General features: G+C 39.3%; 1 protein-coding gene across 1 annotated transcript; it reads right to left on the bottom strand.

Moving 5' to 3' along the window:
- Positions 1-21,879: 21,879 nt before the first annotated feature.
- LOC307249269 (SH3 and cysteine-rich domain-containing protein 3-like) lies at positions 21,880-27,535 on the bottom strand (the record flags this gene model as incomplete). Its single annotated transcript, XM_080025913.1, has 12 exons — positions 21,880-21,978; positions 23,215-23,352; positions 23,650-23,701; positions 23,822-23,925; positions 24,150-24,199; positions 24,571-24,634; positions 24,851-24,948; positions 25,280-25,361; positions 25,454-25,551; positions 25,680-25,836; positions 27,041-27,119; positions 27,519-27,535. 12 exons carry the CDS (start codon positions 27,533-27,535, stop codon positions 21,880-21,882), a joined length of 1,038 nt encoding a protein of 345 aa, XP_079882039.1.
- Between the last annotated feature and the right edge of the window lie 266 nt (positions 27,536-27,801).

Below are 27,801 nucleotides of genomic sequence, written 5' to 3'. Positions count from 1 at the left end.
GGGTACTCAGCTTAAAACACATTGAAAATAATTTACAAGTTACCAAAAAACAAAGGATTATGGAAAATGCAGTTTCCATTCAGTTTACCCACAAAAAAAACACATTATTTATTAAGCGGTATTTACCCACATATGAAATAAATCACCTTGCATTTATTTAACTGTATTTTAGTAGGTCCCTACATAAATAATCTAAACTCTATATCACCTGGGTTGCGAAAGTTTGTCTTAATATTTTTCTTGTCTCAAGTTTCAATAAACAGCAACATGGTAAAAACATTAACGTACTAATAGCCTATACACAAAGGGAAGACAGAGGCAGATTCAGTAGCGAGTAAGCCGTACATTCTGGTCTCATTGTATCCACACTGTTTGCTGTTGTGGCGTCTGTTGTTGCGAACTAGCCGGGCTGCTGAGATCATTTTGCTTTATTATCGCCATCGTTGTGCCTTCTCTTCATGACAGAGCCATTTCTCACCAGGACACTCTCTTCTGACTAATTCATTTTCCCCAAGCAGAATTTATCTCCCGTTACCACGCACATACAGAAATGCAATTATATATTTTTCTTCAACGACAAAAAAAAGGAAGAAAGGGAATTTTGTTGCCAGAGAAAGTTACATCATTTTACCCAACCGACTGTATGTTAAATGTCTGAATGTATAATGTGGCACTGAAAGATGCATTAATATTCTTGGCCACTTGTCTGATTCAATGTTATGTGTTTATATGAGAGAGCTGCTATAATCTCCTCAATAGTGTAACAAAACTACTCTGAGAAAACAATTACTGTCCGAAATTCACCTCTGAAAAAGTCAAGTGTTGTTCATATAGTAGATGTTTATCATTCTCTACAGTTTGAAGTTGATATGACACGTGTGTCACTGCGTTTTTTTCCCAAGGGAACATTTGTGTGTAATAGCTGCTCTGCCACTGATGATGCACACAAATCTTCCTGGAAGAGTAGGAACGTACACACACACACACACACACACACACACACACACACACACACAAACACAATGCCATGCAGGTGTAGATGGAATTTCTCTTTTTCCAACATCAACAGCCTGTCGCCATTCTTTCCCCATCTTTCCCCTCCTCTCACTCCATCTTTTCCTCGTTCTTCTTTCTGTCTTTTCCCCACATCTCCTGATCTCCAGAGGGTTCCTCATGATACATTATTTCCTGTCAACGTGTGTCTCCTGAGGCCTTACCATGCACCAGAGCTCCTTCTCTAAACTTCACTTGAGCTGTTAAATGGGTAAAAAAATCCTGTCTTCTAAAAGGCTGAACCCCGTGTTTTCATAGTTTGTATTAAACAATGTGGGATGGTTTGTGCTTTTAAATCAAGCTTATGATGAAGTGGTACATTAACACTTAAGGTGCACTGACGACAATATCATTACCTAGAACTTTGCCTTCATTTTAGGAGCCATAGCCACGCCATTCAAACTGGAATAAATAATCAATTACCTGAGGCCTGTTGCATAAAACTAAGATAAGGGATTAACCTAGGATATTTCGGTTATCCTGGCTTGCGTTAGCCATTATCCGGTTGCATAAAAGCGTAGGGACATTAGTTACCATGGAGATTTATCCTTTACGTTTAGCCCAGGCTAAACGTAAAGGATAAACTTATTCTGTTGCCTGATTGGCTCAGTCAGCTGTCACTCCGGTCTGATATCAAGGTGTTTAACAGTTATTCCATGATCTTCTGTGTACTGCTTTATTTTCATTAACCTGTTTTAAATTACCACATAAAAGACTGCATTATTATTTAGTTGAATAGTTCTTCTTTTTTATTTATTTAACCTGAACCATTTAAAATTAATTTAGGTCTAATTATAATTAGATTAAGATGAAATAATATAAATTATAATAATTTATGTGATAGTCTGTTCATATTGCAGGCTATATTTATACAATTGATTATCGATGGCAGATGACATTGCAAATGTGGGACAAATAAATTCACTTTGTACCTATAACCATAACACAAGTGCATCTTAAACAAAATTGAATATCAATGAAAAGTAAATTTTTTCTGTAATTTAATTCAAAGGGTGAAATTTAAATGTATTCTACATTCTTTACACATGAAGGGAAATTAATCTAGAATAAACATACTTTTCAGAACGCCGACATTTCTGTATTATAAATCCTTTTTTTGTTGGTTTTATGTAATATTCTAATATTTTGAGATACTGGATTTTTTATTCCATGATCAATCAATCATCCAAAAAAAGGCCTTATCTCACTTTGTGTATTGAATATGGGAAAGTTTCACTTTTTGAATTTACTTTCCATGATATTCTTTTTATAGATGCACCTGTAGACTGCTCACTGTCAACTATTTTATCATTAATCAATACAGGGGTATCAAGAGTGTTTGGCAGAGAATACAGGTGTTTTATGAAATGAACAGCCCCCTCACTTACGATTTAAACTAGCAAGGCATTGTGGAAAAATGGGCTGTCTTTTCCATTTTTACATCAGTAAATCTGTGTTCGATCTCTGGGTCTACTTCTGAAAGTTGTGGGCTGGCACTTAACAGAATTACTTACACCTGGCTTGACAAAGCAGCCCCTTTTCATCCTGGATTGGCGTTAATGCAACTGACTAATTAAAATTGCCCAGGCTAGACTTTGTCAAGGCTGGCTTTATCAATCATCCTGGATATCTGAATTACACTTTCATGCAACAGGCCCCTGACCTTTTAGCCTACCTGATAAAATGTGACACATATTTTGCCCTTCTGAAAGCCCTCATAACAGCAGCTACTTGGAAGTATATTAACCTTCAGTGCATCCTTAAAAAAAATCACACTCTGCCTCCTTCGGCGCTTAAGATGTCACTTTGGATTGATATGTAAATAAAAATAACATGAATGTATTTTTCCACCAATTTTTTTTTATAACTTTCTTTTTCAACTCGAGTCCTCACCATACAAACCATATTCATCTTTATTTTAAGGATTTTAACCCTTTAAATTCCAGTTGTTTTAGAAAAAGTCACTAGTTTTTTTTAATGGAAAAACACAAAATATCAATTAAAAGCTAAATAATTAGTCTGAATTGGATTTTTTTGAGGGGGATTATAAGAGTGTGATAGATGTAAAAAATGTGCAATGAAATTGATTTGAATGCATTTTTATATTTTTTTATATCTAAGATTTAAAAAAAGACTCACACTCAGCCTCCTTCGGCGCTTAAGATGTCACTTTGGATTGATATGTAGATAAAAATAACATGAATGTATTTTTCCACCAATTTTTTTTTATAACTTTCTTTTTCAACTCGAGTCCTCACCATACAAACCATATTCATCTTTATTTTAAGGATTTTAACCCTTTAAATTCCAGTTGTTTTAGAAAAAGTCACTTGTTTTTTTTAATGGAAAAACACAAAATATCAATTAAAAGCTAAATAATTAGTCTGAATTGGATTTTTTTGAGGGGGATTATAAGAGTGTGATAGATGTAAAAAATGTGCAATGAAATTGATTTGAATGCATTTTTATATTTTTTTATATCTAAGATTTAAAAAAAGACTCACACTCAGCCTCCTTCGGCGCTTAAGATGTCACTTTGGATTGATATGTAGATAAAAATAACATGAATGTATTTTTCCACCAATTTTTTTTTATAACTTTCTTTTTCAACTCGAGACCTCACCATACAAACCATATTCATCTTTATTTTAAGGATTTTAACCCTTTAAATTCCAGTTGTTTTAGAAAAAGTCACTCGTTTTTTTTAATGGAAAAACACAAAATATCAATAAAAAGCTAAATAATTAGTCTGAATTGGATTTTTTTGAGTGGGATTAGAAGAGTGTGATAGATGTCAAGAATTAACAATAATATTGAATTGAATGCATTTCTATTCTTTTTGCTATTTAAGATTTAAAATGTGCCCTCCATTAAGGGCCATTGTACGGCACACAGAATTCTATTAAAACCACACTTTTTGACCCTGCTGCCAAAAGATGAGAGAAACTGATTTTTTTATAATTCTTTTGGTTCCTTGTACTAATGTCTTGACATTTTCCATTCTTTGTGTTTTTTACTAGTTGTTGCTAATTTCACACATATGCCAGTGTTTCAACTACAGGCTAAAATGTAAATTTGCACTCCCTTGCTACTTAGGCCACTGCAGGCCACATGAATACATTATTTGAGATAACATGCCCTGTCTGGGTTCTTCATAATAGCATAGAGTAGTGTATATGTGTATTTCAACAAATATGTATTTGTGAATATGTGTGCCTGTGTGTGTATCAAATAACAGATAGAAATACAGCTCAATGTAAATCCATGAAAACAGCATGTTTCGATCCCATGGTTAATTGAGGATAAGTTTGTGAATATGGTAATATTACACATTCATCCTGCTCTTATAACTTGAAATTTTATATTTTTATGATTTTTTCAGATGTTTTATGAATTAAGTCCTGCCTATAGCCTTTACAACTGATAACAATACAAAATGAATCACAGTTCCCTCGTTTCCACTAGGGGTATCTTTGCTCTTCAGGCCTATAAGGATGAAATTCACGCATCAGCTGTAAAATAGTAAAAATGTAAAATTTCAAGGTATAAGAACAGGATGAATGTCTAATATTACCAAATTCATGTATTTAACCTCAATTGACCATGGGATCAACACATGCAGTTTTTATGGATTTACACTGAACTGTTTTTCTCTATGTGAATTTGAGTATCCGTGTTTGGATACACACACAGACACGCACACACACTTATTTGTCGAAAAACACATCTATACTATACTATGCCATCACTAAGAATACAGAGAGAGCATTTTAGCTGAAACAATTTATTAATGTGGCCTGCAGTGGCTAGTAGCAGAGGAGAGCAATATTAAATCTCAGCCTGTAATTAAAACCAATGGTATATGAGAGAAAACCGATGCAATTTAAAAAAAAACACAAAAAATTTAAATTTTCAAGACATTAGTGCAAGGAAATAAAACAAAACAAAAAAAATCTGGTTTCTATCAGCTATTGGCAGAAGGGTCAAAAAATGTCGTTTGAATGGGAGTCAATGAGGCGCTTATTTGGCCAAGGAGGCTGAGTGTGAGGAAAATTAATATACAGTGCATTATAGTGTTAATTAATGAATTGAGGATAAAATTCATAAATTGGTCAGAAAACATTAGCCTTGACCAAATATGAAGCCATTTGCATGAACACAGCCTCAGCAGTTGTGAAATGAAAAACCAAAATGTACCAAAAAGGGCCTAAGATGCACTGAAGGTTAAACCGGGGTGCTGTTTAAATGGTGGCTTGTGGAATGACACACAAAAACACACACATATACCAGAACAAATGCCTTACACTGCATATTGTTTTTGCCCCTCTTGCCAACAGGTTCCATTGATTGTGTTCATTGCGTATGTTCCTTTTTGTTGGTATTTGGGGACGTGAGGTAAAGAGAGGGAGAACAGATCAAATGTGATTTATCGGGTGTTTGGACAGCCAGCCAGTAACGATACATACTAAAGAGGATCAGGAGGTCATGGTCATGAGGGGAAGGTTACAACTGTATAAATACTGATGTGATAGTCCTACACATGATTGATTTGTGAAGACGGATGAGATGTGGCTGTGAGTGTGAAAGATGGTACTAATTGATTTTTTTAAAAACGTGTTAAAAGCTGACTATTACTCACCTCCTTTGTCGGCTTTTAATATATACAATATATACAGTACATTCCCATACCTCTCCATTTTCCTATTTTAAGAATGCAAACTACTGGTAATCTGAGGGAACATCATATGATGATCAAGGGGGCTTTCTATATCTTGTCACAGATGTTTTTAATGTGGTTTATGTGAGTTATGGACAGTTGCAAAGCAATCTGGAACCAGGTTGTTGGGGTCAGAGACCTCATTGGTCCGACCCGAGACCTTGAACTGTCATGATGGCCATGGGAGAAAAAATCTGTAGCAGTGCCAGTATGAACTAGCCAGTGCAGTTTGACAGGTCATCATCACAGTATGCAACACAGACATATACGGTATGGTATGCGTTTTGGAAGTAATACGGTGCGATGACAGCATAGAGGATTAATGCATTTATTTTGGATGTGACATTCCTGAAATATAATTATACGTGTCATGATATTATCAGATTTAATCTGAGGGTATTCATGATTCATTTATTGAATAAATCCATGTTCATTATATGGAACAAATATGATATTTTTTCTCAGGGTTAACTGAAATGCAAAAAAGCGGTTATTAAACGGTTATTATTTTACTTACATTTAACATCAGCGTCAAATATACTGTGTTGGTCGGGACCTAGTGTTTTTTATCTGTCTGGCCCCTGGTAGAGGTGGATAGGGATTAGGATGTGCCGATTGTTAATTTGCTCAGCCCATCCATTCACTACCTTGTAAGAGATTTATTACACTCATGCATCAGCACCGACAAGTACTCGCAGTCGGCATGCAGTTCCGCATGTGCCTGCAGTTCTTCTGAGTTCTTGCCCCAAAGGCAGACCAATCGGTCAGGGTCATATGTGGGGAGAGGCAGGCCGACCATTACATCCACATCACTGCTATAGGACACAGTGGGAGGCAGAGAGGGAGGAAAGGGGGAGAGAATTAGTTGTAGTTGCCTGACAATGGAACAACCAATCACAGCAGCTTTTAGAACATCCCCCCCCCCCACCTGATCCAATCAAGAAACAAACTTTTGAAATTACTTGGGTTCTTCCCAATACAAAACATTAGTGTCGTCAAATCACAAACAAAAAGTGTTGTCCAACCCTTTCAGTAATCTGCGATTTTTTTTCCTTTTTTAATTTGCCTGTGTTTGTGAGATGTTAAGTTTTTTTAAATGTTGTATTTTCTTATTGTCTTTACGGTTTGACCCAGATATCTACCATCTTTAGCCTTTTACCAGATGGAAATACCCTACACCCTTGTTAATATGTGCTCCCTCAGTCCAAATATTCACGTGTAGATTCTGAACTAAAATAAACTACAAAACTGCTTCTATCTGGTTTGTCTGTAGAGACCCTGATGTATCCTCTCGAGGGTATTTGTTGATCACTGGCACCATTCTGTCACTCAACAATACAAGTGATTTACCTGAAGACTGAGACTTGATAGAATACAGTCACTGCCAATCAATCTTTTTCCTTGTCCCTCAAAGAACTGTATCTACTGTCACAGCTTTAAATATTACATTTTTCAAAAAGTCCTATAGATACAGTAGAGTTCAAGAATGCAATGATTCAAAATGTAATACAGGCTTCAAAAAACATGCACATGTAGGCCTGGTATATGTCTAGAAATGCCTGCGGTAAGAGAAAAGGAATTCATCTTCTAACAGTCAACACAAAACTGGTTAAACAAACTGGTAGAAAATGGACTTTTGGTCAATGTGTCTCAAAACCACTACAAATCGGATTTGTAAAAAATAAATACAGCTCTGGACTCGAGACCAGTCTGGATTTTTCTGAAATCTTCATCTCTACATTACTTATTGAAAATGCTCTTAATGACAAAAAACTAATTGGGATTTGGTAGAAATGTTGTCAGTAGTTTATATTATAAAACCAAAATGTTCATTCTACTGAAACATATGCCTATAAATAGTAAAACGAGAGACACTGAATATTTTGAGTGGTCTCTTAATTTATTCCAGAGCTGTATATGGTGCTTTTTGCAAATGGTACCAGAAACGTTACATATTTTCAGATGCCCCAACTGTTTACTGGTTTGATTGGCTGTGTTTTTTTGAAGAAATTAACCACAGTAGTTTTCCTGAAATTTTCTCAACGGGGAAAAAAACTGCTTACGTTCTATTGATTCCTCTTTTTCTTATTCTCCTTCCCCATTCTGCAGACTCCTCACTTTTTTCTGCACATCTGCAAGTCACTGCATGCTGCCAGTAGATAACAGTTATCTGCACAATTATTTGTAGTGAAGTGATGGTCAATAGCGCTAACATAAAATGTTTAAAGAACAAGTAGCCTGATACCCCAAAAACACATTAGCATAAGTGGGTATGAATGCAGAAGCCACCAGGATGACTATTAAATGAGATAGGGTGTGTTGGACATGGAAATGTATTCTGAGTGTGTGACTAGTGGCATTACCCCCTCCACTGCCACCTGTCAACACACACAGACACAGACACACACAGACACACACACACACACACAAAAGAGAGAGAAATTAAGACGATTGCATGTAGCCAGTGCATACACATAGACACACCAGTCAAAGCACACTGCCTCCGTACCAGTTACTTTACACACAAAGTTACCAGTGTATGTCTGGCCCATCTGCTGAGCGAGGACAGCAACATGCAATAGGGGAGGTAAGGGGGGGGGGAGAAAGAATGACAGTAATGCATTTCACTGGTTACTGTCACTGTTGCAAGAACATAAAGCCTTCTAATTCAATTTAACAGAAAACGGATAAACATGCAGAACGACATGAACATGAGCAGGCCTTTGTGTTTATGTCTCACATGCTTATGGTGGCAAAACCTTAGGACATTAGCATATGAAATACATAAGCATACCTTAGCATATGAAATACATAAGCACGACACATTCTACCTGTAATCAAAATTGGACAGAGACATTTAAAAGGAGGCAACAAAAACTATCCAGAAAAAAAGAACAGAAAAACATAACAGATGTGTGCATGAAAACAACAAATATCTCCAGGCAACATAAATGAAACATAAATATATATATATATTTGAGTGAGAAGAGAATTTTTGAACATCATACTATTACAAGGTGGAGGACATATCGAATTCAAGCTTCTTCAGAGTTAGTATTTGCTGCTTTTTTGTAACTTCACACAATGTGTTTATTCCATTAAATAAAGTGAAATATTTAAGATAAAATATTTCACCAGCATTATGAGAAACTGGAGGGAACAGGTATTTTGTTGCATGGGGGGCTATTTTTGCAGAGCATACCCAATTGTTTTTCTTTCCAATGTTTGTACCTGTTTCCACTTTGGAATATGTGAAGTCCCTCCAAAAAAGAAAAAAACAAATGTCAAAATGGAGTGCCGGGTACATAGGAAATGTTCGAACCGAGAGTGGGAGAGGGAGATACATTGCGCTAACAGGGTGAAGGCGACAAAAAAAAAACAGAAATACAGTTTTTGTGAGTTTATTTTGAGCTCCATTACCCCTATTACCGATGAGTATCTGCTCTCCACACTCTTCTAGATGCTGAGGATGCAGGTGGCCCACTCAGGAATAGCACCAACTAAAGGTATAGTCAGCGATTCTGGATAACCCTTGTTGTCAAAATCACTTTTTGTCAAAATCATTGAATATCTCCTCATGATCTTCTACCTGTTCATACTGTGTGGACACTCAAAAAAAGTCCAGTGTTAATACAAATCCTAGGCTCTGTAAACGGGCATGTTGCTAGCTACGGTGGGCCCCCTTTGTTTACAAACTCTTTATCTGCATACCAGTTTACAGAGCCTAGGCTTTGTATAAACACTGGCTTTTTTTCAGCGCACACACAGTAAAGACAGCTAGAGGACGGTGAGGAGACATTCACTGATTTTGACAATTTTGACAACTAGCATTCCCCAAAATCGCTGACTCCACCTTTAATCTGTCCCTGGCCATCTACTGTACATATCTGTCTATCAGCTCATCTGATGGAAATGCACCCTGTGCACTCCACTATTTGTCTTCCTCTCCTCCATCTATCAGATAATCAGTCCATCAACACATCCATCTGTGCGCCCATCCAGCAATTCATCTACCCATCAATTTATCTCCCCATCATTCATCTATTTGTCTATCATCTAGCCATCCATCCATCCAAACACACACGCTTGCTTCCATCAGTTTCCAGCAGCTCCATCAAGACTGCACCTCAGTTGTTTAAAGTGCCTCAACAGGCCGTATGTTACACTTCCAAACAGAGAGAAAAAAAGATAGCTGTTTGATCAATAGACGGGGCAAGCTGTAATCACTCCTGTGACTCGATAGTTCTGGGAAAATGCAAAATACAGAACATGTGGGAGAACAATTAAAAACATTGACAGAGAACAATGAGCAGACACTGTTTTAAAGGCATGTGGGTGATTGCGTTGGTTACCAAAAGATGCTCGTCCGTCCAATCAATTACCTGTTCACAGATACTGACGTAATTGAAATGGATTAGTGTTCAAGGATTATTCTCCTGTGTCTTGTACAGTAAAATAATGTGATTGCGTAAAATGTCTAGATGCAGAATCTTTGCGGACCTGAGGGATAGGTTGACATTTTTTCTCAAAATAATTGGGATTATCCCAATAATCAAAGTAGTTTTACGTTAAACAGCTCTAAAACATTCTGGAACAAATTACATTTTGTTAAGAAATAAATATATTATTTGCATCACAGTTAGAACTCTGTGAACATCCTTTTTTAGTGAAAAACAAACAATCTTAAAACATTTAAACTTTTTTTAATGTGGGATGCAGTTGGCAAGCCAAGCTTTCAGACAAAAATAATCAGAAATAGCTTAGGTTCGATTAATAAATATTTTATTAAGATCAGAAATACAGGGTCTCTATTATCTGTATTTTCCCCCTGCATCTTATAAAGGATAGACAAAAGAGAAGAGTTTGCCATTTTAATGAATACAAGTTAACTGTAGGAGCTGAGATTTCTTTTTAAAAAGATGAGGTTCCCCGAGGTGATGTTCAGTGTAAACCATCTGTGTGGGTCTAGCACACGGACAGCTAATGTTCACAACCACTGGATTGTGATAATTAGTCTGTTTCTTTTTCATTTGTACTTCTTTTAACTTCAGTAGTGTATCAAACTGGGCAACATAAAGTAGATCTCGACATAACATGACCCCAGTATTTTCTTGGAGATATTCTTCTGTTAAAGGAATAAAACGTGAGAAGAGGGGGGCGCCCTTAGCTCAGTTGGTAGGGCGTCCCCCCCATGGGCCTCGGCCAGCAGCGGACCCGGGTTCGATTCCAGCCCGCGGTCGTTCTCTGCATGTCACTCCCCTCTCTTTCCCATTTCAACTCTGTCTCTAGTCTACACTATCAATAAAGCATAAAAATGCCAAAAAAAAAAAAAAAAAAAAACGTGAGAAGAGATTGAAATAATTTTAAAAAAGTAAAGAATTTTAAAAACATCCAAAATAATAACAATAATTGCAGTGCAAGATTTTGGTAAGTTGTAATTTTTTCATATGAAGGATTTTGAAGAAGGAATTCAGACTTGGTGTGCAAACTCATTTACTCAGATCTTGCCATCAGCCATAGGATTCTTTCATTTTTGGATCTGAAATACCTGGATCTTTTCTACTGTTTTTATGAATGGTGCTACTGAACATACCAGTGATGGTTGGTGTATAGTTGCTGATTCTGTCTCTTGTAATAATGTCTCCTGTATAATGAGGCCCCCTTCCCTTTCTGTTACATACAGACATAATATTACTTTACTGCTCTTATTTTCCTGTTTGCTTTTATGTATGTATGTTTCATAATGTTCAAAGTAGATTGCAAAAGAAAAGGCAGCGTTGGTTTTACTGTAAACAAATTGTATTTAGATACGGGTCTTCAGATTGATTGATAATGACAATTGATACTTCCCCTCGGGGGGAATAAAAACATAATATTTCTCATGGTCTGCTATTTCAGACAATTAAAAGAGTATTCAATTATATTGATTCATCCTCTGTTCTTTCAACGGAACAATGGAGCAATTGTCTGACTAGGAAGAGGAGAAACAAATGCAGAGGGAAGAGCTTAGCCGAACACGCCATGTCTCTCACACCCCTCCAGGCCAACTATTAGCTAGCAAGAGGCAATCACCATTTCATCAACGTTCACCGCACGCCCTCTCCCCCTCTCTTTTATTCATGCCTTTTTTCTTTGTTTTTCCTTCTTCATTTCTCATTTTCCTTCTATTTCCATCACTCTTCTTTGTCTCTGAGCTCTTCTCTACTTTCCTTGGTTGACAGTCGTGCTGGATACATTCCTTTGTCCGCCTCCATATGTGCTGATGAATGTTTATTTGGGTGAATAACGCATGCGTGCGTGCGTGTGTGTGCGTGTGTGTGTGTGTGTGTGAGTGCTTGCCTGCGTGATTACGTTTGTTTGTGTGTGTGTGTGTGTGTGTGTTTGTTAGTGCGTGCCTGCGTGTGTGTGTGTGTGTGTGTGCAGCCACCTCAGGTCGACCTGATGCATCCTGATGGCAGCCCATGAGAGCGTGGTGTCCAGCAGTGCTGCTATTACGGGATAATGGAGGATTCGTCACTCATTTCTCCCATTATAGGTCTCTTTTGCTGTCTTTCCCTCTCACATAAACACACGCACACACACACACACACACCTGTTTCCTTTTCCCTTCCCTCCCTCTGCGAGAGGCTTCACTCACCCCCTTATCGGCCTAAACCAGCTCTGACAGTGCTGGCCCTGCTCACACACACCTTGTCCGGGGGGCACACCACATTATGAGACAATTACTGCCTTAATTGACAGTTAATTAATCTAAAGTCAATTTGACCTTGCCAGTATCACCTTGAGATTGAGAGCCGAGGTAGCAGCGACACTGAGGCGAAGGCATGGGGTTGATGGTGGGATGGAGGGAGCAGAAGGAGAAGAAGGAGAGAGGGATGGAGGGAATTGATAGACTAATGCAGACTTATCTCTACACCAGTGGAGTAATCACTTGCAGTATCTCCTTGTCTGAGTAAAGATAGGCTGCACCAGCATATAGGATATGTATGTGTGTGTGTATGCGTGTAGGTGTGTTTTTGTCCGGTTTGTGTGTGTGTGTGCCTGTCTTTGTGCAACATTACACCTTATCAGACAATTGCCAGCTCATTCTGCTGAGTTGATCGTTTAGGTGTTAATTACGCTTCTCATCTGTGTGTGTGTGTGTGTGTGTGTGTGTGTGTGTGTGTGTGTGTGTGTGTGTGTGTGTGTGTGTGTGTGTGTGTGTAATTACCAGTAAGCAGTTTAATTTTTTTTCTCCCTTTGTCTTTATTTCCTCTTGGGTTTATGGTGGTACATTAACAAGACAGTTTCCTTTGCAATGTTTCGTACCTACCTCAAACACCCAGGGAGGTGACGATGTTCCATGATAAATGCACTCTTCTGATTAACACAACTGTAAGACGCATTAAGTCAATATCCGTTTTGTCACATATACTGTTAACCGTTTTATCAGGTACACCACTAATGAAACAAATCCCATGTCTGTGAATCTCTCAGTATTCTGATAATTGTTCAAGCTGTGAAACAGAGGTGTTATTCAACTGGTGAACTCTATTGAATGCCCTTCAGAGCAACTTCAATATGACCATTCTCCCCACTTTTTCTTCTTTTAAATCTATGATTTCTGATTTTCACCATCACCACTGCATTTGTTTTAACTGAATTATTTTTTTAAGCTCTTTTATTGTAATTCTTTATTTCTTTTGATCTTTTTTATCTTGCTAGGATTTTGTGTTTCTCTGTTTTATTCTGTCACTCTGTTGTTATTGTTGTTGTTGTGTTTGTTGTGCGCTCGTCGGCGTTGTAAATGAGGGGAACCTCAATGCCTTTCGAGTTTGTTTAAATAAAGGTTTTCATTCATTCATTCATTCATTGCTGTTATTGGTGGTGGAGGACTATAATGTTAAAAGGTTTTTCTAAAGTCATTTCTACCCCTATTTAGGTGTATGAGGGGGATGAAGTTTAGACGTTGTACTTATATAATGTAATCCAAACCCAGCACTAACTACAACAAATATTACCATAGAGGTGAATCAGGGCCAGCAATTACTGAACAGCTTCACATAGATTGGATATTTTTGCAGATCTACTGAACTCCATCAGATTTCCCCTCCCGACTGTGTCACATGGATTTTATTTGTGGGAATATTGGGACCAAATGTCGGTAAATCAAATGCAATCACATGTGATGTTTCATTACTCAGTGTGTGTGCTCACCAATCATATACGTTAGATACCATATTTGCATTAAAAATGCATTCAGCATTTAATGTCAAGCAAATCTAGAATCACAATGACAAGGGCAATTGTTTATCCAGCTTCATCCAACTCCACATCTTCATAGCTGTCTACAAGTTCACCTTCTTGACAAAAAGCATCTTGCAAACAGCGGCCGACACTCACTCAAACAATTATCAGAGCCGACCTTTGCACAAAGAGCCCCAACTTTACGTTTGGCACATTTTTTTTTTCTTCAACAAATGCCTACACATTTTTCTGTATCAAAATCTATGGCGTGCTGGATAAATTTGTCTCCACTTTGTGTTGCTTTGACAAGACAGAGCTCTGGCTTCATGGCCGACTGAATTTGTGTGATTAAAGACGACAAGCAAAACCATCTGCTTGTCACATCCATCTGTCATCGCCCAGCGTTTGCCATCAGCCGCACATCACTCAAAAACAACAGAAAGTCGTGGAGAGTGAAAGAGAGAAAAAGAGAGAGAAAGGGGGGGGGGCTCCGTACGCCTCGGAGGGAGAGAGAGAGAGAGAGGAGGCGCAAGAACGAGAATCGGATGAGTGGAAGTAAATGAGGGAGCGACAGTGAAGAGATGATGGAGAGAAGGGGGAAAACACAGCGAGAAAGGGAAAGAGACAGATGGAGATTTTATGCCGTTTCTCTTTTTTGCCCATCTCTGAGCCAACCTGTTGATGTTGCCCTGTTGTGACCACAGATTGCCTTATAAGTTTCACAAAGTGTCCTGCCAGCTCCCACCAGTCTACGATTGAATCTCAACAGAGGTCCATTTCCTTTCTGCTTCCCCTAAATGTCCTCTCTTCTCTACTACTGTTTTTACAGAAAAATACCAGAATCCCAAAATGAAGGGGGAAAAAGTTTGCAAATATTTCGCATGAATAAATAAAGGTAAGTGTGGCGGTGCACCTTAACCGCTAGTTGCCACCACCAAACAGAAGAAGTACAGCCAATCATGTATAGCAGGAATGGGTTGGCTGCCGGGCTTTTAGTTGGAGAAGAATAAAAATACTGGTGAAATATGAACCCAATATTGCCGGGTTCTTTGGTCAATTGGAGAAATAGAATGCAATTGATTGGGAAAGAACTTCAGGATCATGCCATTTCTCTCTCTCTCTTCTAAATTGTCCCCCAAAAAAACACAGGACTAACTGCAAAGTGACTCTGCATTTCTTAGCAAGCTGACACAAGGCTGTTTCAAACAATGTTACAGTTAGTCTCCAAAACATGTCTTTCTGTGTATGCAGACGACATCTTATTGTTTCAATGTATCTCAACTTGCTCTCCATGTCTTCTCCTATGATTTCTCAGTTGCAGTGATTCACACCTTGCTCTCTTTCTCACTCCTTTCTCCTCAACAATGTCCTCTCATCCTTAGTGAAAAACACAGTCAGCTTTGGGGCCTGTGGGAGTCTGTGAGAAAACGAGACCTCATCTTTCATCTTACTATCCGGGCCCTGTTCTTCCCTTCTTCTCTCCCCCATCCCTCTCCCCCACCTCCTCTGGAGTTTCTGCCTGCTTTTCTTCTCCTCCTTCAGCATCTCTCTCTCTCTCTCTCTCTCTCTATCTCTGAGGCAATTTCTCTCTATCTTTCTTTCTCTCTCTCTCCCTCCCACCAACTATCTCCAGGATTATCGATTTAGCGTAGGCTGTGATTGAGTCTCACTGGGTGTAATGCAGGCCCCAAGGTGTCTTCTGAATGGAGAGCATCATGAGTTATGGACTAACTATAGTCACTCTTCCACAACACCTGAATCACAGGCGGACACGGTATCCACACAAACGCACACATACGCACACACACAAACAGCTTTTTCAAATGCAAACCAACCATTGTGTGCAAAAACAAGGACCCACATATCAATTTTACTTATATGACACACACCCACAAACACACACACACACACACACACACACACACACACACAGAGAAACACACACACAGACACACACAAATGATCTGATGCTCATTGTCAACATGACTTAATTTCGGCGGAGGTATGACCCTAAAGGTGTCATTTTGTGTTCAGCTCATTTGCATTCAGATAGGCTAGATGCCATCAGACAGTGACCTCTGACTTTTAATCATAGCAGAAAAGGCATATCACACATTCTTGTTTAATAATATGTCCATGATTCAAACCCATTAAAAGCAACAGTGTGCAAATTTATCTAGAAGATAAAGACCCAATAATGTCGCTGGTAGAAAGAACATGGAGCTTTACTCACCATTACAATAGGAGAAGACAGGAAATGTCAGTGCTGAAATATTTCAAGATAATTAGTGTCCATTAGTCATTATTAAAGTCACTTTGTTGCCGGTAAGGTTTTTCAGTGACCAGCCTTTTAAGTTGGAGGCACTGGCTAGCACAATTTCTTCTCCCAGCTGGACTACTGTTCTTAAGAATGTTGGCTATATTTACACAACATTTTAAACAATGGCCTACATATAAAATCATGAGCCCTCCTTTGCTTAAACAGACCCCATGAAATTAACAGGTTTTGGGAGGGAGTAGCTTACATCCCACTAAAGTATAGAGCGGTTTATATAACCATTTTAAAATTGTGTAGTACTACTATAAAATCCCCTCCCAAAAGCACAGATGTTCCTTGCAAATTGGTGACACCGACAGATTTTTTCTTTTTATAAATGCTCTCGCACATATTGCATTATAACGACAGGGAAATTAAAGTGGATTTTCTCTGGAATGGTTATAGTGCTTTGTCAAACATTTAAGTAGACTTTTAAAACGTGTCATAAGGCCTAAAGTAGGTGAAAGAACTACTCTAGTAGTCAAATGAAGTTTATTCTATAAGCCTGTTGTCCCATGCCATTTTTCAATGTATGGGTCAAACTCTCCGTAGACTACTCCACCCGAAAAAAAACGGAGGACTCTTTGGGATAAAAAGCTGAAAGACAGATTACTTTAATCAGAGGGCAAGGAGTACAGTATGAACTGTAGGGCAATGGCAAGAGGGGTGAAAACATAGTTTAGCGTTAATAGAAATACAACAGTGATGGTTATAGACAATGAACAATTTGAACAAATTCAGAAAATGCATGTGGCACATTTTCAATACAATGCTTAAATACCATATGACTGAAATGCTATGGGTGTTAATGATGTGAGCATGAACTACCTATGAATCCAATTAGATGCACCGAATTAGCTGAATGTATTTCAGTGGTTCAGTTTTATTGGACTTCTTCATACAGTAGGTCTACCAATCCACCAGAGACCCCACATGTATTTTGTATTCATAGTTTGGGATCGTTTAAATCAATTATGCAAACCTATTATAGGCGTTCATTTTCGCATAAACCAGTCGTGTTTGCTGCTGATGTTTCCAATTGTACGCTTGTTTGTATCTGTGCATTGCCTCCCCCCCTCCCCTGCCTCGAGCCCTCTCCGTAAAGCCAAAAGTAAGACTCATTGTAATTCTTGATTCCTGTTAGGATTGGCCCCAGAGTCGGCCTCTGCTTAGCAAATAAATAATGGTAATGATGATGATCCCTCATCTTGTCACTGGGGCGTCTCCCCCGGGGGCCTCGCAGTGCAGGTGGAGGGAACCTCTCCTGGCCTTAATTGGTTCCAACCCTGCAGTCTTCTCTCCAGCCTTTTCTCCTTTCCTCCCTCCCTTTCTCTCTCTCTGTGGGCCTCAGGAGTCATTCGGTAATCTTGTCGCTCTCTTTATATGTGTGTGTGTGTGTGTGTGTGTGTGTGTGTGTGTGTGTGTGTGTGTGTGTGTGTGTGTGTGTGTGTGTGTGTGTGTGTGTGTGTGTGTCTGTGTGTATGTGTGTTTGTGCTATCACCATCTTGAATTTATTCTTGCACAAACATGAAATACGCCAGCACTTTCTCTAACTCTGTCCTGGTCTGGATGGGCAGATGAGCTGAAAACACACACACACACACACACACACACACACACATTTTTCGGCAGCCAGTGCATAAAAACCTTGAATTGTTTTAACGGTGTCAGACTGGAAACTGTTTCCATCTCTTTACCTGCAGCATGTCTAGCCTATGATTCTTCCCCCGCACTGAGCCTATCTCCAAACATCACAGTAGCTCATTACATTCCCACTTAAAAAAGCAACACAGGATTGCATAAGTAATTTTGAAATGTATGAGCCATGGACATTAATAATCGTACAAATCAGATTAGATAATTGAATTGTGGCGCCTGAATGAAAAATGGAAGGGAAATAAAAGCGCTGTTATTCTGCAACGGTTATTAAAAGAATCATGTCAGGGCTTTAATCTAACGCTTCAGAGGTTCTGTCAGGAAATATGGGATTTGATCACACTATTCCACGACCACTCTCACACACACACACACACGTCACAAAAAAAAACAGCGACAGGCAAAGAGAGTAAAAAAACAAAAGTTCTAAATATAAATCTTGTCCCAAAGGTCTACAATTTGGTTTTGTAGCTCTGAGGGCTGCGAGAAGAGGCAGCTTTAGCATTGGCCTGTGGAACAGACTTTTCTAAAACATTTTTCCCCCCCAAAAAATCAATATCGTCTCTGCTAGGCAAAGAGGATCTGTAATATGGTTTTCTGTTATTATTTTTCCACACACATTGCTACATTTCTCAGACGGCGGGTGGAGGGGAAGATGGATTTTTACTCTTCGGCCGGATGCTAAATGTGATTCTGAATGCGTTGGGTCAATGAGATGATGCAGAGCCTCCTGCACTCTTCAGAAAGGGATGCATCACTTTCTTGCACATCCGTACGTTTGACACCTCACAATGTTGCATTGCTTTTCAATGCTGTACAATGTGACGCAGACAAATTTGCATTTCACATGTCAATTTTTTCAATTTTTGGCGTGGAAGGTTTGGCGTGGAAGGTTTGCAGGCTTAAACCAAACTCATGTAGGTGTGAAACAGAATCACCGGGTTATGGAACTTTTTACTGTAATTTCTTCACTGAATTCCATACAAATAATTGATACTGACGAGAGCTTATTAAATGTCTAAATTTGATTGTATAAACAGAGAGTTCACTGAATACTATGAGAATTTGGGATATATAGGGTTTTTTAGAGACCAAATGGTCATTAACATTAAAAACAACACTCTTTTCCCCCTTTGCGAGCATGTGATACTTTGGCCTGGACTGACAGCACATCAGCTCCATAACTGTTATTCACAATAAACACACACTGGTTCCCTGTGGCGTGGGAAGTTGGCAACGTGTGAATTCCAGTGTGCTTTGCTCTGTATCCGGTACAACAGGGACCTCTGCTGGGAACAATCGTCATTACATATTAAATGTGTTGAGATCAATGCTGAGATCCTGTTGCACTTGGTAATGTATTTTTGTTAAACTGGGCAGAAAATATATCCTGATATGTCACTGATTGTTGTTACAAATCTGTTTTCTTTTAGCACTTTGTCTTCAAGCCTGTATGTGCCCAAACAGCTCTGTTGATATGTCTTCCCAGCGTTGATATGTTCCTAACTGATGGCCCTCTTAGTCTCGGTTGCCAAAAAAAATAACATCTTCCTTGCAAGGCTTGCTACATAACTGTGCTACATACTTTACATGTATCTTATTCTTTGGAAAAACGGAGAGCTCGGCAGCATATCTTAAGCTCCAGTTGTTATAGTTGCCATGGAAATGTGCCTGTTATACACTTTTCCAAACTGTTTCTATGGCGGAGGAGAAGGAAATGCCCAAGCTCAATTTATAAACCGACGTGGATGAGGAGATGAAGAGGTTTGGTATGAGGTAATGTTTCAACAGCTGCTTTATGTTTCCATGACAATTGGACAAGTCTCTATTTAAGCTTGAACACATAAATAAAACAGAAACAAAACCCAAACTTAAACTGCAGTTGGACTGTTTGAAAGTTTGGCTGTCTGATGGTGGTGGTGTGTCCCCACTAAAAATTATCACACCACCCAACCCTCCATGCACTTGCCCTCTTGCATATTTATATAAAGTGTATATACAATACACGCAGTACCCACGCACACACACAAAACAAACACACACACAAACAAAACAAACACGACACCATCCACCCTCAGAAATCCACAAACATTTTGGCACCCATCCTCCATCCCGCCTGTCTGGAGTGGCAGGGTCAAAGGGGTGGCGGATGACAACATGGCAGGTGTGAAATGCTCGGTGCGGTCCCTGGGCCCACAGCAGCATGAAGCAGAGAGGCTGTTTCCCAGGAGGAAGTGACCCGTGTCTGAAGGCTTTGCTCTGTCCACCAATCAGAGGGCTGCTGGAGCCTGGCAGAGCCTACCTGCACTACCAGGGCCACACCACGTCTTTCCTCTGGCAGACAACACAGGAGGAAATAGGCGTGACCGGGAAACTCATCATCTGCATCTGTGTGTGTGTGTGTGTGTGTGTGTGTGTGTGTGTGTGTGTGTGTGTGTGTGTGTGTGTGTGTGTGTGTGTGTGTGTGTGTGTGTGTGTGTGTGTGTGTGTGTGCGTGTGCGTGTGTGCTTGTGTGTGTGTGTGTGTGTGTGTGTGTGTGTGTGTGTGTGAGAGAGAGAGAGAGAGAAAGGGTAACCAGGCAGGGGAAGACACACACAGAAACAAAGAGGTAATGAGTGGGAAAATCAATCTCATCGAGCAAAACAAGGATTTTAAAGGAAGGGTTAATTGTATTAACAACAATCAAAAGGCAAGGTGAAAAAGTTAAAAATAAATAAAATTGTTTTATCACTATATATCAACCAAGTCCCAGTATCTCTAAACTGAAGCTCTACATACAGTGGGCTACTAAAATGCAGAATCCATAACTTGAAATACTGTACAGTCTGTCTTTGCGTATCTTTATATGGCTAGGTCGGAGGACAGGTGATCCTCTAAGGTACACGCACGCGCACGCACACACACACACACACACACACACACACACACGTTTCTTTTTCCAGTTAAGGAAAAGAAACCAAAGTGATTCCTGGTGTCGTGTTATTCAGGCCTGTAGTCACCGTTGGTATGTCTCCTCATGCCATTCTCTGCATTCCTGATCTCTGAGCCGTCCCTTTACATAGAGAAACATCCCGGCAGTGTTTCCTGTCTGGTTAATTAGACTGAGGTTATACATACAGAAGATAACTCTGCATCCTTTAGAAGTTCTGGAGAATACCTCTGTCTCATTTCAATCTCACATTTGTTCCCCGGCATGCGAGGAAATGAAAGCATTCTTCCCTTTTGACATGAATGACAACATTGACTAACCACACACACACGCACACACACACACACACGCTCGCACACACACACAAATGACATGTCTGTATAATGACACGCTCAAATATTGTTCTGTTAACAAAGCAAGGATACTTTAAAAGCCTTTAATAGTTAGGGCATATCAGGTAAAAAATAAACCAAAAGCTGACCGGTTTCGACCTACACTGGGTCTTCTTCAGGGCTACATTGGAATCTTTTAATAAAATACAACAATCAAACGTGTATTTGTGGACTATTATGTGCCCATTTAACACATATCATATGGGACGTTTTCTCGCAAACAAAAGAAAATTATAACATGTTCAATGAATTCAATTCAATTATTTACACAATTCAAGTATTTAAAGGAATACTTCACCCATACGGAACATTTTCCCATGTGTGATGTCACACATGGGAAAATGCAGGGTTAGACAGTGAGACCATAAAACACTCTTTCTGCCTTTTCTCAGGCTAGGAGGAACCGATTTCTACATTTATACTACATGGGATCTCAGAGTTAGATACACCTTCATATTTCCACCGGTGACGTAGGTCTTTAAGTATTATTGCTAATTTGGACCAAGAACAAGTGTGTCAGCTATACAGGGAGGGGATGAAACTGAGATGGGAGCTGCCCGGAGGTTTAGAATGCACTGGCTGCTGGTCCTCAGATCTCCTGCAGCAGGTTGGCGGGGAAGAATCCAAGCTTGCGTCCCGTGCTGACCTTCAAGTAGCCATTCACCTCCTCAGCCTTCTTCACCACAATCTGAAGACACACACACACAAAAAAAACACACTCAGCCAAGGGGAATGGCTTGATAGTCTCTTGCAAGTGTTTTTATGCCTGTTCTACATGCTGGTTTAAAGGTGGAGTCAGGGATTCCAGAGAAAGCTAGTTGTTATTGCCATATACCTTAGCAACAGCAGCAGTCACAAACTACCTGTCCAATAGCATTGTTGTTACTAATGTCACAAACGCTGCCTGTAGCTGATTAGTTGGAGAGTTGACAGTCTCATTCCTAAATCCCTTTGGATATACCTGTTCACAGGGCCTGGGCTGTGTATAAACACCAGCATTGTTTGCGGCGCACACACGGTATAGAGATGTAGTTGATAGTGAGGAAATATTCATTGAAAAGAGTTTACACAAGAAAATGTAAAGAAGAAATTAACTTGCAATTCAACATTTGACAGTTTGCAGCAGCAGATATATAAAAGAACAAGTTTGTAAATCAAATGCAAAAAACTGCCATTTAAGTGCAACAGCTATATGCCTAGGTGTGTCAAGTTTTAGCTAAAAACTTCTTTTCACATTCTCAGTCACCTTGAATATGCCAACAAAAAAAAAATTGAGAAAAAGTAAGAACATATTTTGAAGACTGATTACCATATCCAGATTTAGCACCTGAGAATGGTGCATCTGTCAATCACTTGATTAGTTGAATCCACTATGTGCAGAACTGGAACATTTCCAACTTTAGCACCTTGTGCTGGTAAAATGATAGAGAGTAGCAGACAGCAATGCGCACCGCTGAATATTTTACTGTGTCTTCACGAGAGTAACAAGAATGTAAAGTCAGCTACAGCAGTGAGGTTTAACGACACGGTTGGATGTTAGTGGGTTAACGTAAATCAGTGATGCTGCATTGATCTCTTTATGTCAACATGGCGCATGATGGTGTGTGTATCGGTGTGTTAATGTATAGTAGTTGTGTCTATTCATGTTAGCAGGCATGATGACTTATTTTACATGAATAACTACACCTTGTTTAACTGTAAGGCACCACGTTTTAATTCACATTTTGAAATGGTGCTTAGAATTGTTTTATTGTTGTGTTATTCAAACACACACATGATATAGTACATACATATATATATATATATAAAACGTATATTGTGTGTGTGTGTGTGTGTGTGTGTGTGTGTGTGTGTGTGTGTGTGTGTGTGTGTGTGTGTGTGTGTGTGTGTGTGTGTGTGTGTGTGTGTGTGTGTGTGTGTTAACCTGGTCTTTCTTCAGAGTGATTTGGCCCATCTCTCTGTTGCCAACGAAGGAACGTGTCACCTTGTAGACGCCCTCTCCCGCTCGCACTCGGATGATGTAGTTGGCGGGTAAGAAGCCCGTTCTCTCTCTGATCTTCCCCTGGTGTAGTAAACAAAAACAAACAAGGTTACATTGTTGCAGCCACAGTTTCTAATTTAGTTTTAGATTGATTGTTAAATCAACTAAAAAGATATTGAACACAATGCTCTTAAGTAGAGGCAGACATCTAATTGATTCATGAACACAGGTGAATGTTCTGTTTATTTTTTAAAGAATGGAAAAATTAATCCCAGACCTTGATTATGACTGAAATCTACTTAATTAATTATGAATTCTCCTTACTTTTAGGAAACAGGGTTGAAAACATCGCATCAATGAGTAAAATCCAGGACTCACCTTCCACCACTCCTCGTTGGAGTCGTCAATCACAGTGATGCGGTCCCCAGCACTGGGGAGCAAACCAGCCAGGTAGAACAGGATTGTTTTGAGGGGAGAATTAAATCATTAACCATGACACGTGGCTCTGTTTGGTGCGATTGAGACATTGATAACATAAAGTGTGTCTTACTGGACATCCAGATCATCTTTCTCTATGGCTTTGAAGCGGTACAGAGCCAGGTAGTAGTGAGACTGACTGAACACACCGATCTTCCCCGGCAGGAGCTTTTTACTCTGATAAAAACAAACAGACAAAGCACAGTGATTATTATTACACATAATCAGCAATTGAGAGGGCATCTTCATCTGAGTTGAAATCATTTAAATCTTTATAAACTTGCTATCATTTTGTGTGTCATTATCTTTGCTGTTCGCACGGCTGTCATTAATGCTTCCGTGGTTATTGTATCTGCAATCGCAATGTAATAATCATCATCATCATCATCATCATGTCAGACCTTGTCATCAGCGGGAGCCTTGTCTCCTCTTTTGTCTCCTTCTGCGATGGCTGGGACGCAACACAATGAAAAGAGATGACACAAACAAAGAGAAGATTCATCACTTATACATATATCTTTAATTGTAAAAAGTAATATTAATAACACTATTTTGTATATTTCTGCTGATATATTTCTTCCAGGTTCTGCATCAAAGATACATCATTTCTGCATCATTTATCAACGCATAATTGCAATCTCCTTCAGGCGTTTGTCAAACTTTAAAGGAAGAGAGCGAACATTGAGACGGAGGGAGGTGACGTTTGGCAAAGGTGTCGAATCAGGAACATACAGTTACTGTAAAGCCCTGGTCAAACAATATGCACAAATATTGTATCTCTTTACTCTTTCTAAAGCTAACAAATGTTCTGATCTTATTCACCTCCTTCAGATCCTTCCTCCTCCTGTTTGGGCTGCGACTCATCTTCCTCCATCATCATCATCGTCTGAACAATCGGGGAGAAACAATACAATTGTGATTTGGGAAAAAAGTATTTACAAAAGCTGCATATAAAATATACATTAAATATCAATCTGTGTATAGCGATTAGAGACATTACAAGACAATACATGACAGTAATTGACTAACATGAAATAATTCCACCACATTTACACAAAGCGCTGTGTGCTGTATGACGTGTTATAAGTGGGTTCACACTCACATTCTTCTTGTCCTCCGAGCCTTTCTTACGCTCCTTGTTGGCCATGATCACGCCGACACGCAGCGTCTCAAACACAGGGTCAGTGCGGTTTGACTGTGCTGCCAATCCAATGCCATCAATCAATATAGAGAGAGAAAACACAAGGAGTGATATACGAGATGTGTGTAAATGGCATCCACTTGGCTCTAAGTGCAGCAAAGGACGGTTGAATGTTATTCCATTGATATTGAATGGTAACATTGGATTTTGTCAACCACTTTGTCTTAACTAAACAGCTGAACTCTGAAACCTGATCTATTTACTTCCTCAGTTGGTCTTCTGTCAGCACATTTCTTTCCTACACACATAACTCTACAAAGAATTGTACCTGTAGAAGCATTTTTTACTGTCCAAGATTGAGACAAGGAATGTTAATTTGGTCAGACTTACAAAAGGGCAGCAGCTGTGAGACTGTGGCATTCTGCTGACTGCTGTAGAGAGGAGAACTGTAGGCTCTCCTGAATCCTGGAGGCTAAAGCAGAAGAGAAGAGAAGAGCGGACATTACATTTTTTTTATTAATTTCGGAATTAAAATCGGTTGCATTCTGTAATGGGGAAGCTCACAATTTTTCCAAAACACTTCTGGAACTCGACGTAGGACTGACACTGGTGGTGGATGCTGGTTTTGCAGTTCTTGCATCGCAGAGCAAACTTATTGTTTACTGAAGAGAGGAAAAACAAAATAGTGTGAAAATAAAATCAGGAAAAAAGTTCTTCAAAGACTGTGATGCAATGCGGTCAACGTATTTGGTCATGCAAGGAGGCTAACATAGACAAAAGATGGACGCACAAACTATCATGCGTGCGCAGACGTCACAAAACTTTGGTTTCTTGCAGTAGTGGTCCTTGAACTTGTGAGGTCTGTCGTTGACCGGTTTGATGGGTTCTGGAGGAGGCACGTCCTTTCTCTCTTCCACTTCCACCTCCTCGTCATAGATGAAATACACCTGGAGATGGATGAGTTGGAAGGGGTTCAAAATGGCAACAGAGCAGAATCAAAAATGGGTAATTTTATATGGTCAAGAATCAGCTGTTGCATAGGAGACAAAACACAAGAAGGGCATGCAACATGAAACACAATAGACTTAGATAAGGTGTGGAGAAAGGCCAATAATGGTGTGTAAAGTAATATATAATTTTATCTGCAAAGTAAGTCTTTGATCAAGCAAAGTCTAATCAACTGAATCAATCTTCTTTTATGCTTCAGCTTTTGGATTCCATTGGATTGTTTTTGACATAACCCCAAACACACAGAAGTAGCCTGCACCATCCACAGCCTGACAGATTTATTTGAGAACGATTATATTATTACTAAGCCTAGTCATACGACTTGTGTTCGCACAAACTGTATCACATGTCGGAAAAACCCTTTCTAAAAAATTTATTTTGCTAACATTAATAAATGGAGTTGAGAAAGTAATTCTAAAAGATACTTTGCACTCTTTTGCACACACACACACACCACAGGTGTGATAGACAATGCGATAGAAAGGGGCTTTGATCCCAAAATAGGAGACAGACATAATTCCCCACTGAATATAACAAAGCTTGACTTCACTACTAAATATACTACAGTCTAGTTAAACAGATGTCACACACACACAGGGACGCCTGACAGGATTAGAGGTGCCCTGTGGCTGTCACAGTCTGTGGATTTGCACTACAATAACAGATAATACCCTGGACAGTTCACACATTACAGCAGCATCATTCTGCGACTTTATTTGGCTATCAGAAATCCTAAATAACCGGCCTCAATGCCTCTGTACATTCATGGGCTTAGAGTTGACTATTGAAACCCACTATGTCTGAAAACAAGGGCCATGTGATATTTGTCCATACATACACACTGTGCCAAGTATGAAAAAGTATGTGCTTGAGAAATTAGGCAGAACATACAAACAGACATACAAAGCACTAAACAGTGCCAACCAACATTGATCACAATCTGACATGATAATTCCTTAATACCACGTAACAGCGACTTGGCATTGATAAACCAATTATCAAGATGCCGTGCTTGTAAACACTCCTGTGTGTGTGTGTGTGTGTGTGTGTGTGTGTGTGTGTGTGTGTGTGTGTGTGTGTGTGTGTGTGTGTGTGTGTGTGTGTGTGTGTCAGATGATCAGCTATGGATATTGGATGGCTCACCGTGTTGTCCTCCTCTTTCACCACGTTATCGGGGAGAGGTGGGTTGTCATGAATATCCACAGAGTGCTTGTCGTCCAACCTGTCATCATGGGGTAGCAAATGTCACATCGAGAGGCAAATATTGAAAAAGGAATACTGCGACTTAGATTCGTCAAGCACATGGAGGTATTATGGGCGCCTGCCTCGGGCCTTCACAATGAAGGTATTAAAGTATGACCTTTATTTTGTATTGTTTGGTTTACAAAGCAATTTGATTTTTTTTTTTTAACTGTGCCTTTTCATTCCTTACTTTTATAAATACTTTTACAAATATTTTCTGATATAAAGAACATTTTCAAAGTCACATATAGGCCCTAACTGTACAAAAAGAGCTCTACTAAACATGGAATAGTCATTTCTGCATCAGGCAGAAAGTATTGCATGTTGCTAAGGCAACATCAAATTCAATATGTTCAAATATGTATATTCCTTTACTTACGAGTCATAATTAGCCATGGTGCTTGTTTGGTCACTCCAGTTTTAGTTCCTTCAGATATTCTGAGTCTGGACCAGGAGATGGCACTGTGGGCAGAAAACACATGAGCATCACTTCTGTGGCTGCAAAGAGATTCCAAATAAAATGTCTTCTGAAATCCCTGTAGGTGCCTACTAACCCCTATCTGCTTGTCTTACAATTCAGGGTTCAACCAATGTCACTAGATTTGTCTGAATTTCCCACAAATTCCACATGCTGAATCACATTGATTTCACAGGTCACGTTT

This window comes from Ammodytes marinus (genome assembly GCF_949987685.1).
Source record: "Ammodytes marinus genome assembly, chromosome: 4".
Lineage (NCBI taxonomy): Eukaryota > Metazoa > Chordata > Actinopteri > Uranoscopiformes > Ammodytidae > Ammodytes > Ammodytes marinus.
Note: the sequence above shows the minus strand (reverse complement) of the source record. Positions and strands in the feature narration are given on the sequence as shown.